We start from the raw sequence: 18,389 nt of genomic DNA, 5'->3' as shown, positions 1-18,389 counted from the left end.
AGCCCTTAAGTCATGGTGAGGGAGAGGGGTTCTGGTTACAGTTCCTATTCTAAATAACCTGCTTTTGCAAAAACAGGAGATTATAAGGTGGTTTCTTTTGAATCGCTACTGTCTGGTGTGACAGGCTTTCGTGGCTCCAAAATTTCTCTACGTTTAATCTCTGAGGATTTGGATACCTATGCACTTCACAATTTATGTCTAAACCCTGACCCCTGAGGCAGGTGTTGTTTTATGCCGAAACACGGCCCGTGTCGGGTCATTCACTAATAAAATACTCCTGTTGTCTCAGTCTTGAAGGCCCAGTGTTGCTTTTTTTTCTGAATGTCTTTTACACATTATTCAACACAGTCCTACAATCCTCCATAGTTATGGAACAACAACATTTCTAAATTCTATCCTGCAAACTATTTTCAAGGTGGCCACAGGTGCGTGCCTACCACGGCCTTGAGCCCTTAAGTCATGGTGAGGGAGAGGGGTTCTGGTTACAGTTCCTATTCTAAATAACCTGTAGGTGGCTACAGCCCAGTACCTATATAATTCCCCTAGCCTGTGCCCTTCTGTACCTAATGTATTATATTATATTATATTATATTATTTATTTATTAGGATTTATTTACCGCCTTTTTGAAGGAATTCACTCAAGGTGGTGTACAGTAAGATGCAATTGTGATGAAGTAAGCATCCATCTAATGCTTTTACCATTGTTTTCCCTTTTATCCTCAGCACTATATACCATTGCTGATACATTCAATGTGACAAAGATGACCCAGCTGTTTGTAGCTCCTTCCTGGCCCTCACCAATGTGGTTTGGTTGTGGGTAAGGGTGTCTGCTGATCAGAGAGCAAACATAGTCTATGCGCTACCTATCTGCAAGTTTGTACTTGACAGATCACTAGTGCTAGACAACATACCTATTATTTACACAACTCTGTGCTGTGGGGCTCTATGGTAAGGGGGGAGAGGCTAGATGGGCATTTCTGTTCCTCAACAGGAATGCCTACCCAGCCTCCCCCCCCCCCCTCCCCCGTTACCATACAGCCATGCAGTTTGGAAGGAACAGGTGGCCTTCTGTATGACCACACTTATGACACATATGTACCAAAATTTCTCTGTCACAGTTCACCTGTTATGCAACCCAGATTGCTGCCTCCTCTCACATCAACCCCAGCTTTTGGTAATACCACATATGTAGTGCACAAAGTGGTGAAAAAGTTTAACATTGTAATATATATATTATAAAAAAATTAACTATTTACAAAACATTTTTGGGTCCCATCATTGAGGCCTCTCTTGTCCCTCCATGACCCTTCTTAAAATGTCTATTATCAGCAGCAGGAGACGACTGTGTGTTTCCTGCCGCTGCTGTACAGAGTGCCGCAGTGCTGCCTCCTCCAGCAGCAACTGGTTTACTACAGAAACCAGTTGCTGCAGGAGTTGCAGTACTGCGGCACTGTTGTCCAGTGGTGCTGCTTGGGCTGGTGGTGGTGGTGTTGCTGGGGCTGGTGAGTGCTCCTCCTCCTCCTGTGCCTCCCCCTCCAGAGGAGGCATATCTGCCCATTCACCACCTTCCACAACCACCATTTGCTGTTCCTCCTCCTGGACAGCCTCCTCCTCCTCTTCCTCTGGTGATGGCACCACCTCCTCCTCCTCCTCTTTGGCCACTGGTGATTTTGCATAAGAATGAATAACAAAATATTGGTGAAATCAGAATGTCCAGAATATCCAATGACAAGTAATCATGGAATCCCCTGCATTAACCATTCAATGTTGAAATGAGGAACTACACATATCTGGACCCCTCCTCCCCATGCTAGCATCCTCCTCCATGCCTATATACTGATGTGAACATTGGCAGCAGCTCAGTAAAGTACATTGAGCCACCCAAAGGCACACCTGCTATACCCCATTGCCCATCCCCTTTTCCTAGCAACAGTGCACATGCACCACAGAAAGGCCACCATGTGATCCTCTGTCCCCAGGGCCACCTCAGCTCATGCACTGCATACCTATCCCTCAGCCCTACCCGACAAATCTGGCTGTAGTCACCTGTCACAGACTATGTGAAGAACATTGCACAACGTTTTAAGAAATAATAATCTATGTGATGCCAAGAAAGCCCATCTTCTGAGCTCTGTCTTCACCAACTTTTGTTTTGTAGAGGATTCAGCATACACAGGGAACTTGAGGTGCTCAGGCGCCAGTACCATAAGAAACGGCATGAAGATCCGGGCCTCATTTGGCACATGAGGGAGTGTCTCAGGGCCCGATGTAAGTACCACTATCAAATTGTTGTGATAAAGAGGGTCCCGAATGTGAAGAAGTCCCAAAAAAATCTCTGTCTTTCAATAGGTTAGTAGCCTCTTCTGCTGAGAAGCCGTATGCAGATTTCCATGAACTTTCTGCCATTATCTCAAAAGTTACAATTTAACCTCCACTAAGGCCGTATATACAGAAGTCTCATTCACAATTCACTGTTTATACAAAAGTCTTCTTATCTAACTCCAATTTTATACTTAATGAGAGGAAAAGACTTCAGACGCTCGATATCTTAACTACATATTTTGTAGGAATATTCGAGAGTATTGGATATAATCTTAGACTCAGGTTTAAGGTTTTATAGGCAAATAAATGCCCATAGTAAAAGATTTTATTATAAGCTCAGGCAATTGAGGGCAATAAGATCAAATTTGCAACAGGAGGACTTTAGGGTTTTAGCTCAGGCAGCTTTGTTGCCACAACTAGACTATTGCAATTTGTTATATTTTCAGATTACGAGAAATTTACAAAAGCGTCTACAGTTGATGCAGAACACTGCTGTTAGTCTGGTTTGTGGGCTGGGCTGTTTTGATAGTGTGTCATCTTCTATGTCTGATCTCCACAGGTTATCAATATGTCAATGCATAAATTTTAAGATAATTTGTTTAATTTTTAAATCAATTTTTGGTTTAAATTCAGAGGGGTTAGGAGAATTACTTATTGTTTCATCTATCTGTAGAAATTTGGGTTTTGTGAGAACTTTGAAACTAGCTCCCCTCTTTACTGTGTTGCACTAGTGGCTGCTGTGCACTAATGAGGACGGCATCGAGGAACTGGGCAAGGCAGTTGAAGATGGCCAGCTGGGTGAGGCCTGCCTTGACTACTAGCACTGACTGGAAGGTGCAAGTGGCCAGAAAGGCAAGGGAGGTAATGACCTTAAGGTTGACTGGCATAGGATTATTCCTGTGTTTTCTGGCCTGGAGGAGGGGTTATAGCTGGTCACAGAAGTGTGACAGCCCTATCAAAGCAGTACCTAGTAAGGCGGTCCATGAAGCTGGTCCTGGGCCTAAGTACTCTGAGATTGAGGTATCTCCTCTTGGGCCTCCCCTCCAAACTCTCATTCACATCCAGCAAAGTGTCAGCCACAGTAGCATTCAGCACATCCATAATTGATGTGCAGATCCCCCACCACCACAGGTGCAACCCACTGAGCCCAGTAACACCACTGTACAGCCTTCCACCTTCTGCACCCAGTGAGACCTAGCAACAGCACCCAGCACTCACTCTCCCAGCACCAGCACATAGTCCCCACACAAACAGTTGCAACACAAAACACAGTGACAAACTGGGAGTGTACAAACAGAGGAACAATGAGAGGTAGAAGACAAGCAGGTAGGAGTTTTGAATAGGAGGTGTGGTGGTTTGGGGACAGTGAGGGTTTGGTGGGAGAAGGAGGCTAGGTACAGAGCAAGGGATGGGTGTGGCGGGGGGATTTGCAAGTGTGGGCAAGGACTTGAGGCGATGAGAAGGAAAAGCAGTAATATGAGGGTCAAAAGATTCAGACTGGAGCAAACAAGCAAAGATTACAGATCATTCAGCAACTCTCCACTCTTTTTCACAAACCAGCAATTCCACCTCTCCACTCTCCAACTCAGCAAAATCACAAATGGTTCCAAAGACAAGTTTGGTCTTGAGCTATTCACTTTTAAAAGCTCTAATTCACAATGTTTTTCTTTCCGCACAACAAAATCGTTTTGCTGTTATTGCAAAATCTATCTCAAGCCCACAATTCATTCCCAAAACACCCACTCTCAACATGTTTTGCTTTCGGTGAATATCAGACTTGTTTTTTTTCTGTTTGATTATATGGTTTAAACGTTTTTGTGTTAGAAACACGTCCATCTGCCCCTTGTGCCACTTTTTGCATGGTCTTTTTTTTTTCTGAAAATTAGCCCTTAATATGGTAAGCCTGGCAAATGTTTACAAAATTGTTCTCGATACTTATAAAACTTGGGTATTTTGCTCCCTGTCAGGGAGGAGGAACAGGAAACTTGATGGAAAGCATTTTTGTTGTGTTTTATTTTAAACTGTAGCAGTCAGATCTGCTTTAAGATTCTTAAGGGCTCTTTGACTGAAGTGTACTAAGCGGGTGGCAAGCACCAACCAACATTTAGGCACCAATGTTTATTGCACTGCATCTTTTGATAGTGGTACTTGCCTGGATCCTTGTTAGGAAATTGTCTCTCTCACTAGGGAGACCATCTGCACAGTGTAGCAGAGCCTGGTTTCAAACATACTCTCACCCCTGCTACAGTGTGCAGAGACACTCCCTAGTGAGAGAGACAATTTCCTAACAAGGATCCAGGCAAGCATCACTATCAAACGGTGCAGTGGCTGCATTACTGTTGATTTGTTGAATTGGCCCCTGAGGCAGGCTTTGTTTTATGCCAAAACACAGCCCATGTCGGATCACTAATAAAGCACAATTGTACCATTCTTGAGAGCCCTTTGTGCTTCTTTCTTGGATTGCTAGTATTGTGTATGTCGGTCCTCTCCGTTGTATGCTGGTACCTATATGAGAACATGCTGTGAATGCTCCCAAAAGTTCACATGCTTTGCACTGACCAATTTGGACATTTACACGTGAGCAAGTGCAAAACTTTACTGCACTTTAGAAAAAGGGCCCCGCATTTATTCTTTTATAGAAAGCCAAAACTTTTACTCATTATCTTCTCAAAATAAACTTGATGGACACACCTCTCAAATCTGGAATGACCAATCTAACAGACCAGCTGAAATAAAGACTCTTCACTCGTAAGTCAAACAATAAAACTTGGTCATGATTGTACCACTGTCCATATTTATTGCAAATAAAATCATATAATTACATCAATTCTACTATTCTAACATTATTATCACAAGTGTGTGATTTATCCGTAGTTTATTTACTGTCCTGTACCTGGGGATAAATAATATTTTGATAAATCAAGGTTCAATAAGTGTCTTACATTAATTCTTTCTACACACTGAAGTTTAGGAATCACGAAAGCCCGGAAAAAACTACATGAGGTAAGGCATTTGTAGTTGCGGCATGGTACATATCAAAATGAATGCACACAACTGCAAAACCTCTGCATTAACTCGAGTACATCCTAGGAGTTTTGAAAGGCCATCATACAGTTAACACAGAGAAAAAGGCTCTACCATGCATTTACTGCACAGAAGATAATGTGCAATGCAATTAACTATATTGCCTGAGATGGCATTAACTGCTTTCCATGATCTACTGCGTTAACACTTAGTAATGACTTCCTCATTAACTATAAGGTGCTGTCCCCATCCATTTCATATCCCCAAATGTTGTTTTCTGTGTTAACTGCTTAACAAGGGTATTAGCACGCACTAACAGTTAATGTGAATGTTAACTATTACTGCAGACTTGTGCTATTAGTGAGCAGTAATTCTTGCATTAGTTAACTTGGCTTAGGGGCCTTTTTACTGAAGTTTAGCATGCAGTAACAGAATTAGCATACACTAACTGCCGGATTCTAAATAGCGCGCCTAGAGATCCATGCCGAAATCAGGTATATTCTACAACAATGTACATAACTTAATTGGCGTAACAAGCCAATCAGTGTATTTAACAGCACTTGACAAGCAATAATGAGCACTAATTGGCGATAATTAGAATGCAAGAGAATAACTCACTAAGCGGATTCTGTAATGAATTGTGCCTAATTTCTAAAGCATGCAGTTGAAAAGGGTCATGGCTATGGGCGGGGAAATGGGTGTTTCATGGGTATTCTAAAATTTATGTGCATTGTTAAAGAATAATGCCCAGTGCGCATAAATCTACACACAGGGATTTACGCCACATTTTCATGGGTGTAAATGGATGTGCATAATTTTAAGCACTTGGATATCAACTAAACATATTTTATATACCACGCCCAAATCTAGGCGTCATTTATTGAATACGCTTAGGTGGAAATGTTACCGTACCAATTTTTTTTGGCGCCGTATATATAGAATCTGGCCCTAAATGCTAAGATGCCCATAGGTATAAAATGGGCATCTTAGTATTTAGTGCGTACTAATTCAGTTTGCTAACGTTAAGCTTTAGTAAAAGGCAGGGCCGCCAAGAGACTGAGCCTGGCCCAGGGCAGGGCCACTGCTGCCAGGCCTGGGGCAGAATTGTCATTGCTGCCGCCTCCCCCCCCCCCAAATTGTCATCACTGCAGCCCCCTCCCTCCTTCCCGAAGTACCCTGCGGCTGCTTTCCTCAGGTCGTAGATGCTCAGTCTCAAAAACTGAGCATGTGCGGCCTCAGAGCCAAGCAGCTGCTAGGCAGGCAGTGCAAGGAAGGTCCGACGCCGCAGTTTTCTTTCTCCTGCTCCTGTCGGGACGTGATTACCTGGGTTCAGTCAGGAGCAGAAGAGAGAGAGACCCCTGAGCTGGGCCCCCCGGAGGCCCGGGGAATTTTGCCCCTGCCCCTCTCTCGGCGGCTATGGTAAAAGGACCCCTTAGTAAATAGGCCTCCTTAGAAGCAAAAGTGATCAGTGGTAGAGTATGCTGGAGAGAAGAAAATTGACACACTGTTCAGTCCACAAAGTCTGGATCAATCCTCATCAACGTCTCTTTTGAAATCAATGGCAAAGAATATTCCTATCACCACATTCACATCACGGGAATGTTTCATCTTCAATGCAATACAGTTACAACAAAGGCTCTTTAAAGTTACGAACAATTAAACAGAATAATACGCTGTACATCTTGCTTAGCTCGATTTGCAAACATTTGCCATTGCTTACTAATTAATAGTATAAACAAAAAAAAAAGGATAGACATTTCGTATTTTTTTTTACATCACTGTTCCTCAGGTTGAAGAATGACTTCTTTACAAAGCAGTCTAAAATAGATGTTAGGTCTGAAATTCCTTTCGAAATAAGCCAAAAGTTTTTGCTATCTAAGGAAGGGAGTTGGCTGTAGTAGAGTGGGATGATACATGTGATAGATGTCAACTCCAGAAAAACACTTGCAGAGTAATCTATTTTTGTTAACATTTATAGGAACATAGATTAAATGGTAAGTTCAATGGACACACACGATTTATGTGAAAGCCTAGCTGAGTGTGCTACGGTTAGTTTTTCTCTTGCATGTATTTGTTTCAGTGGCAAACTTAAGTAGAGGCTGGCCAACAGACACTCCAGCACAGGAGATGGTGCTTAAAAGATGCTTTATTTGCTACAAATAAAGCGTCTTTTAAGCACCATCTCCTGTGCTGGAGTGTCTGTTGGCCAGCCTCTACTTAAGTTTGATTGTACTGTCTACACAGAGGTATTTCCTGTTTGCTGTGCCTGATCAGTGGCAAGCTTAAAATTCACTTATTACTGCACTCCGTTTTTAAAAACCTGAATCAATCGGCTTCAGTGCAATGGAGATGCAGCCTTTCTTTCTCAATATATTTTAACTTTATGGAGTATGAGTCTCCAAGGAGGAGTAGACTGAGAGAATATTTTATAACAGAATGAACAGTGGGTGCTTAAAACAGGCTCCCAGTGGAGGTGGCAAAAGCAGTAATAGGATTTAAGAAATTAGGAGATAAGCACAGAGGACACCTAATTGTGAAGATGTGATAGAAAAGCTAGAAATCAACTAGGGTCAATGGTATTGCACCAGGAATGAACTTGAGTAGACCAGATGAGCCATGTGGTCCTTATTTGCCATCACAGTCTATATTTGTATATAATACAAGCCAACACCACGCTTCGCCAAAGGAAAACAAACACTTCTGACTTATCAGTTTCTATGCCTTGTTTCTCTGAAATGAAGCAGAGATAACTATGATGGCACATTACAATGCTCATAGATGAAATAGAAGGGGCCAATGTACTAACCTGAGGGATCTCCCATGGGTAGTGGTCTTGATCCTGTGCAACTTTGCTACCCAAGCAGATGAATTGGATAGCAAAATTGTACATGAAAATCTGCTACCAGGGCAGCCCCCCCCCCCCCCCCCGGCAAAAAATTCACTGAGCCATAATATAATTTTTTTATGAAAACTGTCGCATGACGATGTTTTGGACTAATCCTCCTGAAATAAAAGTAAAGGTAGGGATGTAATGCAATAGGTGATATAAAAGAGAACCTAAAACAAATTCAAACTTATGCAATGACACCTGTGGCATTAATGCCTGCAGTTAATAAGAGGGATTTGTTCAGAGGCTGTGAGCCTTTGTCTTAGGTCCTATTTAATAAGCTGCATGAGCTCTTAACATAGCAATTAATGCATGTGCTAACATTTTACATGGCACCTTAATTGACACATAATTTCCAAATTAACAGATCATGGGTTGGCCCTGTACCTTACAGTTAACAGGGAGGTAGTTACCACACACTGTGAACATAGCAGATGAACATGACATAGTTCACGCCATCTCAGTAGGTGAAGCTAACTGCGTCTTGTTATCGGCAATGCACTTATTGCAGAGTAATGAAATTTTTCTGCGTTAACTGAATGGGAAGCAGTTGAGACAGATTTTTAGCAGTAGAAGTATGCAAACGTGTTTATAATTAAGAAAAAACATTCATTATGCTAATTAACTGCATGTTCAGTAAAAAAAAAAATTAAACAGATAAACATTTTTCTAAATGGCAGTCTCTCTTCTGTGTGAGGCTTGGGTCAAATGGCCCCACTGGACTCTTCCCTTCTCAGATAAACCCTGCGCTTTTCAATTACTAAATGTTAATTTTGGCAATTAATGTGGTAACTGCAAAATCATACCACAGTTTAAAACATAGGTCCCTTGGGCGCTAACTTTAATGGGCTGAATACATGTGTGAATGTTTAGAATACCAGCATACATGCATGTATCTGCACACACATGTGCATTATGCCCATACAAGGGAACAAGGAGAAAGATTCCCTAAGTAATTATAGTCCAGAAACACAAAAAGTAGGGAGAGGCCAATGGAATTCCAACAGATGAAAAAGAGGGACAGAGGTCAAGTATCAAAGTTTATTAGATATGTGAAAAATGTCAGTGAGATTAGACTCAACAAGGAGCCGTGTTTCAGCAAACCAATGCCTGCTTCAGGAGTCTATATATCTATAAATATACAAAACAATATGATATTAAAATTGATATCCTGAAAACGCCGACTTACTGAGTGTTCCCTGAAGACTGGGTTGAAAACCTGTGTTGCATAGGGTACCTGTGTAACTGGGAGAGAAACCCATGGCCTGCGCATGCTCTGCCTACGTGTAACCCCCCTTGCAGTCAGGTGCTATGGCACACAAGTGCTACCTAGTACATGATGGTGCCTGTCAATTAATAGCACCTTTCACATGCATAAGTGTCACGCGCCTCTAGGATCTCCCTTGTAGTGTTTTACTGCTGATTGATAACACTTAAAAAAAATACACATTAGTAATGTAGCAAGCATTTTATAGTCTTATAGATTTGTGAAGGGTAATATTATAATAACAGGACACATAACAACAACAACAACCATTTCTAAAGCGCTACTAGGGTTACGCAGCACTGTACAATTCAAACATAGAAGGACAGTCCCTGCTCAAAGAGCTTACACATAGGCAGAAAAGGGCCAGAAGTGCACGTGCTGCCTGATTTATAAAGACAAGTGATGCACTAATGTAGATGCCTTTATAATTGCACCTCTCTGAAAGCTGCCACACAATACCCCTGCTCTGAGGCAGAAGTCACTTTCCCCCAGATTCTATATATGGTATCTAGAACTGCATGTCAAAATGTGAGCACTTAATTAACAAGCCTTTAACTATCAGTAATCGGGTGCTAATAAACAATTATTGAAGTAAATTGGCACTAATTGGAATTTATGTGGGCATCTGGCTGCGTGCTATAAGGCTTGGTGCCTAACTCCCATAGTGCATAACTGAAAAGGGGGCGTGGTCAAGGGTGTGTCACAGGTGTTCCGAGACGTGCATGAAATTCTAGAATACGGCCTTGGTGCACTTAAGTTGGGTGCCAAGATTTACACCAGGTATCAGGTGTAAAAGGTGGTGCCTAAAGTCAGGCATGGGAATTGGTGCTGAGTGAGATTCTATACCGGGAGTGTGCACCGAATTTTGAGCACCATTGATAGAAAATGATAAAGGGAATGGAACTCCTCTTGTATGAGGAAAGGCTAAAGATGTTAGGGTTCTTCAGCTTGGAAAAGAGACGGATAAGGGGAGATATGATTGAGGTCTACAAAATCCTGAGTGGTGTAGAATAAGCAAAAGTAAATCAATTTTTTACTTGTTCCAAAAGTACAAAGACTAGGAGACACTCGAGGAAGTTACATGAAAATACTTTTAAAACAAATAGGAGGAAATATTTTTTCACTCAACGAACAGCTAAGCTCTGGAACTCTTTGCCGGAGGATGTGGTAACAGCGGTTAGTGTATCTGGGTTTTAAAAAGGTTTGGATAAATTCCTGGAGGAAAAGTCCATAGTCTGCTATTGAGACAGATATGGGAAGCAACTGCTCGCCCTGGGATTTGTAGTATGGAGTGTTGCCACAATTTGGGTTTCTGCCAGGTACTTGTGACCTGGCTTGGTCACTGTTTGGACAACAGGATACTGGGCTAGATAGACCATTGGTCTGACCCAGTATAGCCACTCTTATATTCTTATAATTCTCTCCTTTTGTGTGTATCTGTAGTTATAAATCACTGTGTACATGCATATTTTATAAAATGCAAACATTTAAGTGTCAATTTCAGCCCATTCTACATATTCTATTCCTCAGGGACAGAGTTGCCAGATGTCTGAAAATTCCCCAGCCCAACTCATGGCCAAAAGTAGCCCAAAAATATCCCGACACCAAAAACAGCTGCCTGAGGGGGGGGGGGGGGGGGGGGGGGCAACCGGCACAGCAAAAATGCCCAAAAAAGCAGAAAGGATCTATGAGTGAGAAGAAAGGATTGTAAAGCTGAGCATGGAGGGGTGGATGATCGGACCAGGTGTCAAGCTTTATGCCTTTATGTTAGGAGCCTCTTGGTAGGCTGCGCTGCCTGTAAACAACCAACCAGGAGCTTCTGAGACCGCAGACTCCTTCTTTAGAAGTCAAGATAACATAATCTGCAGATTCCAGTTTCCTCCAGGACTTACACAGCTACTAAAAGCTGACATGTTTGACATACCAACGATGGCCAGCATCCCTGTTCATGTGTACAAAATGCTACATATTGCTGATAAACTTGAAAATTCTTTCATTCACAATCAAATGTATTTAAAGTGATATAGCCATAGCTAAATGGCACAGAATGAATAGAAAAGAAAAAGCCCTCTTGTTAAGGAAACCCAACACATTTTTTCACTCATGTATACTGTATTTAGGGCCCTGTTTACTAAGCTGCGCTAAAGGTGTGCTAGCGTTTTTAGAATGCGCTAAATGCTAGAGACGCCCATAGGAATATATTGGCATGCCTAGCATTTAGTGTGTGCTAGTTTTTAGCACACACTAAAAACGCTAGCGCATCTTAGTAAACGGCCCTTAGTCTGTACCATGAAAAGTACTTTCCTGTTGAAAACAAAAGGGTGCAACACGTCTATGCACCATAATTGCGGAGAGTAATTCTATAAAGGGGTGCCTATTTTTCAGTGCAAAGGATTTGCCTATTTGGATCCTATTATATAAAAGAAAATTAGGCGCCTATGTTCCTTTATAGAATATTAGTGTAACATATCAAAAACATATCTACATTTTAGGCATGATTATTTACACCAGTCATAGAGCTTGTGTAAATGCTCACACCTACATTGTTAAAAGTATAATTACTGAAGATAAATATTCTCTGGCTGTTATATTCAGATCTGCCAATATTCAAAGCTACTCCTACAAGCCCTATTCATGATTTGGACATGCATAAACCAGCATTTAGATGTGTATACTAGAAATGTTAAATAGTAGTAGTAGTAGTATATTGCATACATGTCTTAATACTGATTTGAGAAAGCTGGAATTATACATGTCCAAAACACGAATATGTACAAATAGCAAGAAGGTGTGGTTTGGGTGAAAAGATATGGGTGCAGTTCCTATTTCAAATGGCGAGTGCACATTTATGTCAGGATTTACAGCTGTTCCAAGGATGTTTAGGTTACAGACAGCTGCTCGCTTTGTGCAGTGCTCCACTGTAAGGATTAGGGGTCACCTCCTTAATTCTTCACCCCTCCACAATATTCAAAACCAGATAACCGGCCAGGAACGGCATCTAGCTGGTTAAGTGGCACTTAACTGGCTATCCAGCGATATTCTGCAGGTGATAGCCAGTTATTTCCTGCAGAATATTCACAGTAAGTGCCTAGGAGATAACCAGTTATAGCGCGCGATATAGCCAGCTATCCCCAAATATTCAATTCATATCCGGCTAGTGTAAGCAGCCACATGAGGCAACTTAAATAGCTGGTATATCTTTAGCCAGTTTATCTTCAATTATTAGGTTAGCTTTAAACCGGCTACAAATAAACTGGATATTCAATGCTGGTCACCAGAAATGGCCTGGCATTGAATATCTGGGCTGCTTGCTGACCGTGGGAGTTAGCCAGGCTCCTCCTGTGGTCTGAATATCGCCCCCCCCCCCCCATTGTTCCTTGTCATCCCAAATGTTATACTGGCAGATATCTTGGGCAACACTCCATACTACAAATCCCCGGGTTCTAAAATGGCTGACGTACACATGAATGTGCTGAACATGCACATGTAAGTTGCTGTGTTGACCCTGTTGATATTTAGATGTTGACACTTGTAAAATGGATGTTCCTGCTGCGAATAATTGACACATTCACATCCATTCTTAAATGTATTTTAGCACAGGCTCTATATAGGCAGATTCCAGTGAACATGATGCATCCTGACCTGGATGTTTCAATTCGATTTGTATCTTCTGTCTAAAATGTGCCTCCAAATGAACAGCTGAGTTTCAAGCAATACAATGTAAAACAAAACCATACACAATGAAGTGTCCCATGTAAAGTAAGGGATAAGGACACAAACAGCTGGGTCTTGATATTGCCATGGAAAGCAATCATTAACTTCGCAAATGTTCACAAATTCCTGCAAATATCCACTGGTATGACCATAGAGGGTGAGTTTTAAGGGGCAGCATAGCATACATGTGTATAAACAGTTATGTAAAGGTAGAAAGAATATATGTATCAAATCAAACATTCTATCTAATGTCAATTTTAGAGGTCTCTAGTAGGTATTTTGTGATTATATGATGTCACCAGTTTTTGTGTTAAGATATTTCTGCTTTGGAATGTCACAAAAAATGCTCTATTACTAACTGCTTGTTTGAGAAGGAATCCATTTCAAGTTTTATTAAAATTTGTTTGAAAGAAAAATAGATTTTCATAGTTTCTGAGTGAAAAGTAAACCTTACTCAAATCTTTCAGCAGGGTTGCAGTTTAGACAACTTTATGAATGACAGGAAGCACTGTTCATGAAGTTCTTCTTGTAAAGATGTCGAACATTCAGCAAAAACACACATCATAACAATGATTCTTTTTCTGCTACGAGCCCGTAAAGTCTTACAAAAAAAGAAAAATGATCCAAAATAGCTTGGTAGGTTTAAAATTCAAAAGGAAATGTTCTTATATTGGTTATCTCAAAATATCTTTATGGATTATATACACAGGTGGGAGAAAAAAAACTCCTCCAAAATGACACCAAAGAATGAGTTTGGTGAATTCAACTTCATATGCTACACCTCGTAACTGCTGAACATTTTCCCATCTATACTGCACTGTCCACCAGGGGATAATTCATAACATTTGAATTGGACCATGTTTTTTTTTGTTGTAGAAATAGGTTGGGGGTTGTGGATTCGCTATAGACAGGACATCATGTGGAAGTTTGTAGGTAGTCACTTTTAGGTGCAGCTAGTCCTAAGTATTCAGGATTCTCTGCTGCACGGACTTTATAAAAACCATTTGCCTTAGCTTCCTTGGGGAAAAAGTCCTGCTGGTAGTCAGGATTGTCCAGGCTTGTTTGATGATTGACTTTGTGATCCCAGTAGTTTGGGCTCTGGAATGCAACTTTTGTGGTGGGTCTCTGGTTTACATTTAGATACTCTGAATTGTTCCTTGTAGGGTTGAAGTTCTGATACTGAGACTCTGCAGGAGCCTTTTGATCCACAGGTAGGAGGAGACAGTTGTGGTAGACTGGGTTCTGCACTGTAGAGGCAGAGGATTTGTCTGGATGGGTCTCGTTTACATATTCTGAAAGTTAAAAAATATATAGATACATTTGACAGTAATATTACTGAAATTTAATTTCTGCATTTTTTATACAAACTAATGGGTCCTTTTACTAAGGTGCGGTAAAATCTGAGTTTAGTGCATTCTAATGTGGGACTTTCCTGCGTGTTAAGCCCAGATTTAATGCAGCATTTTTGTAGGGCTTTCTCTCTCTCTTTTTTTTTTTTATGTACATCATGCACTAATGTTCCCATTAGTATATGGTATCTGCAAAAAATGAACGTGGAAGAAGTTACCGTCTCCTATTTAGGAGGCGGTAACAGCTCCTGTGTTAACCAGTTATCGTGAACTAATGCAGAGTTGGATAACATGGGAATACCCATTCTTTGCCTATGACAGATAGGTAATGCACACGTTACTGCGCGCAAACTGGAAAAATACCAATAACACGTTAACGCATTCTGTGATAGCCTGTTATCGAACACTAACTGCGCATAAAGGGGCCCTTTTACTAAGCAGCGGTAAGCCTGCCGTGGGATTGTCTGTCATGTGCCAATCTGGAACTACTGCCAGGCTACTGCAGGAGCGTGGCGGTGGTTCCCAACCCTAGCGAGCGCCATTTCCGGCACTATAAAAATATGTACTATTTTTGTAGCACTGGAACTTAACCGGTGGTAATTGGAAAGCACCGCATGCTGCCCAGTTACTGCCGGGTTAGCATGGGAGCCCTTACCACCATCTCAATGGGTGGCGGTAAGGGCTACCTATTGAAATAGCCGTGCAGTAAGTGATTCACTTACCGCACGGCCATTTCGTTTTCCCAAAAATGGTCAGCCTTTTACCTGCTGTGTAAAAGGGGGGCCTCAGTGTGCTTTAAAAAATGCACTGACGCTAGCACAGACCCCTTGTTACTGCAGCTTAGTAAAGACCCTCAGGGCTTAACACCTTGTAGTTACAGGGTCCCTAAACAAAGAATTTTCTTTTAGTCTGTTATATGCAAGGGCATTTAGAGAAATATACATGAAGTTTTAAAATACAGATACAATCCAAACAAGAAATCAATGTTTCCTATAAGCCAAGTAGGTTGGATAATGGAGTGCCACAGTAATGGCTGAACCAACCTGGAGCAGGTAGAAAACTGTTGTCCATGTTGTCATTTGGGTGGATGGTTGGATCTGAGCTGTACCTTAAGGTAAAGCTGTCTTCTCTCATAGGGTAGCCCTGCTGCTTGTGGGAATGCAGAAAAATTACCAAGGTTATAAAGAACATGCATGTACCAAAAAATGTGGTTCATCTATCAAAGTCAGCAATACAACCTGCATGTAAAGTAATCCTGAACAAGGAGGCAAAACTACATATAAAAGACAGTGGCAGTCAGCATCACATCCTCCCACTTAAGGAACGCATTGCATTCAAGATCTGCACGATTGTACACAAAATCATTCACGCAGACGCCCCAACGTACATGCTAAACCTCGTGGACCTACCTCCCAGAAACGCCACAAGATCATCCCGCAGATTTCTCAACCTACACTTCCCCAGCTGGAAAGGACTAAAATACAAGCTGATGCACGCCACTACCTTCTCTTACATGAGCACGCAGTTATGGAATGCATTACCCGTAGAACTGAAAACAATCGACGAAACAACTACCTTTCGCAAATCTCTGAAGACATATTTCTTCAACAAAGCCTACAATGAGAACCTACAGCCCCACTAATCCACTTCACCAACCCATTCAGTTATGAAAGCCCACCTTCTATAAATACCCTACTAAATCCCTTCCTTCTCTTTCTTCCCTTAATTAATCTCTACACAATACTAACAATACTTGATACACTGGAAAAACCATGTTAATAATACTATGTAAGCCACTTTGAGCCTGCAAATAGGTGGGATAAGGTGGGATACAAATGCAATAAATAAATAAATTAACAACAGAGGAGGAAGATTTGGGTTTGATCCTGAGCCTGGCTTCTTGGTAGGGTGCGAGAAGCTGTGAGGTAGCATTTTGAGGTGTGCACTGGACAATTTTTCATTTCATACTGTGCCATATCTGGTTTTTCTTGTTTGTTTTGTTGTAAAAAGTTTTACATTTTGAATTGTCCTATCATCAATAGCTCATACTATTTTTTGATAGCATGTGCTATTTATGAAACAAACCCCCCAACCTTTTTTTTTTTTGGGGGGGGGGGTGTTCCTTTTGTTTTTACATATATATATAACCCTCACTGGTGAAATAAACCCTGAAAACTGTCCTCTGCTGATATGATCCAGTGACATCATCTCTCAAATGCTGTCATAGCTGAATGACATCATCAAAGTGTGCCACTGTTGCTGGTATTCGTTTCCAAAATCAGGAACTTGATGCTTTGCTCCAACCACTCTGTGTTACTTTCTGTGGCTCTTCTTCTGGCACTGTGAGAGGGTGTAAAACATGAGAACAGGCACTTCCTGTATTCTGCCAGGTACTTATGACCTGTATTGGCCACTGCTAGAAACAGGATACTTTTTGTTTTATTTTAAAGTATTTTTAATTCTGTTCGAGAGATGCCCTCCAAAAGTTAATGTTCAGTATAGTGGAACCTTCCTTACGGAATGGTCTTCCACATATTACACACAGAGGATATACGTTCCAAGTTCAAGACTATGCTGAAAGCGCACCTGTTTCGTTCAGTTTATAGTCTTTGATTGTTGAATAGAGTAGATTCCATGCTCTCGGAGCCTGTGGACAGTGGTTTACAGTAGTTTTCTTTATCTTTTCCCCTTTCCTATTTGTAAATATTATGGAATGGTGTTCTTTTCTGTATTCCATTAATTTTTTGTGATTGTAGTCATTTTGAATGCATGACCTTAAGCGGAATATCAAACAAAATGTAACCTTGTACCAATATATAGAATCAGAGAAATTTCACCATACAACAAAAGCAAAATATAATATTAGAAATATAAGAAAATTAGGTGAAGTAGCCTCCATATATATTAAGAGGGTGTTATCTATAACTGAAGATGTTAATATTTCTCAATGTTACTATCTTCCCTCAAAGATCTGGGTAGGTCAGGGATGGATCCTCACACAGGCCTATTGGTCCCAGGCCCAGGAGTCCAAAGGTCTTGGGGGGGGGGGGGGGGGTTCCTTTTCATTGTCAAGTCGGGCTTTGTGTAGTAGCCTACCTGTACAGTCGGGTGGTTGTGTTTTTCAGGAAATGTGATAAATCTATTTATAAAGTCTGCTGAAACTTGATATTTACCATTTATTAGTGCTTGTGTAATACCCTGTAATAGTAACTTGACCAAACAAAATGTAAAACTATGTATTCGGCAGTTGTGGCTGGGAAGGAGGAGGGACCCTATGTCCTAGTTAGCCCAGGGGCTCACAAACTTGTGATCCATCCCTCTGGGTAGTGAGTGGGGAAGGGGAGCTTTTAACTGTCTCTGGGGTGATAGCTTTAATTTCCTAGAATCTTCTATAGACCAAATTTCTTCTACAGCTACACTCCTTGTCTCATTCTCTGCAGAAAAGAAACAGGATACTGGGCTAGATGGAGCTTTTGTCTGACAGCATGGCAATTCTTATGTTCATTAACTATTGGGGGCATGTTCAGCTGTCTCATACAGTTAACACAGATAAAAAAATCACAATTAGGGTAGATGCCCTTAATGCCAAGTAGAACAAAGAAGAAAAAAAACCTTTGCAAAGCACAAACAAAACAGTACAACAGCAAAGGCTAAAAAAAGGAGTCCCAGGATCAATTGTAGTGATGTAAAATACTGTTATTGTGTTGAAAGAAAGACTCTACACGAATTTGTGTTTTGGCCAAAGGGAGGCTGTGGCTATACTTTGTAATGCAGCTGAAGGAAGAGGTTGGTGGCTGGGTTTCGAGCTGTGTAGGCAACACCTACT

At 41.3% G+C, this 18,389-nt stretch overlaps 1 protein-coding gene across 1 annotated transcript in view; it reads right to left on the bottom strand.

The window, feature by feature from the left end:
- Positions 1 to 12,822: 12,822 nt before the first annotated feature.
- The window catches only part of EGFR (epidermal growth factor receptor), a 424,001-nt gene continuing 418,434 nt past the window's right edge, over positions 12,823 to 18,389 (bottom strand). The window contains exons 27-28 of the mRNA XM_030203789.1: positions 15,607 to 15,709; positions 12,823 to 14,506 (exon numbers count right to left, since the gene is read on the bottom strand). Coding sequence (XP_030059649.1) covers positions 14,130 to 14,506; positions 15,607 to 15,709 — 480 coding nt within the window. The 3' untranslated portion in view covers positions 12,823 to 14,129. The remainder of the gene's footprint in view (positions 14,507 to 15,606; positions 15,710 to 18,389) is intronic.

Source organism: Microcaecilia unicolor, chromosome 1, assembly GCF_901765095.1.
Source record: "Microcaecilia unicolor chromosome 1, aMicUni1.1, whole genome shotgun sequence".
NCBI lineage: Eukaryota > Metazoa > Chordata > Amphibia > Gymnophiona > Siphonopidae > Microcaecilia > Microcaecilia unicolor.
Note: the sequence above shows the minus strand (reverse complement) of the source record. Positions and strands in the feature narration are given on the sequence as shown.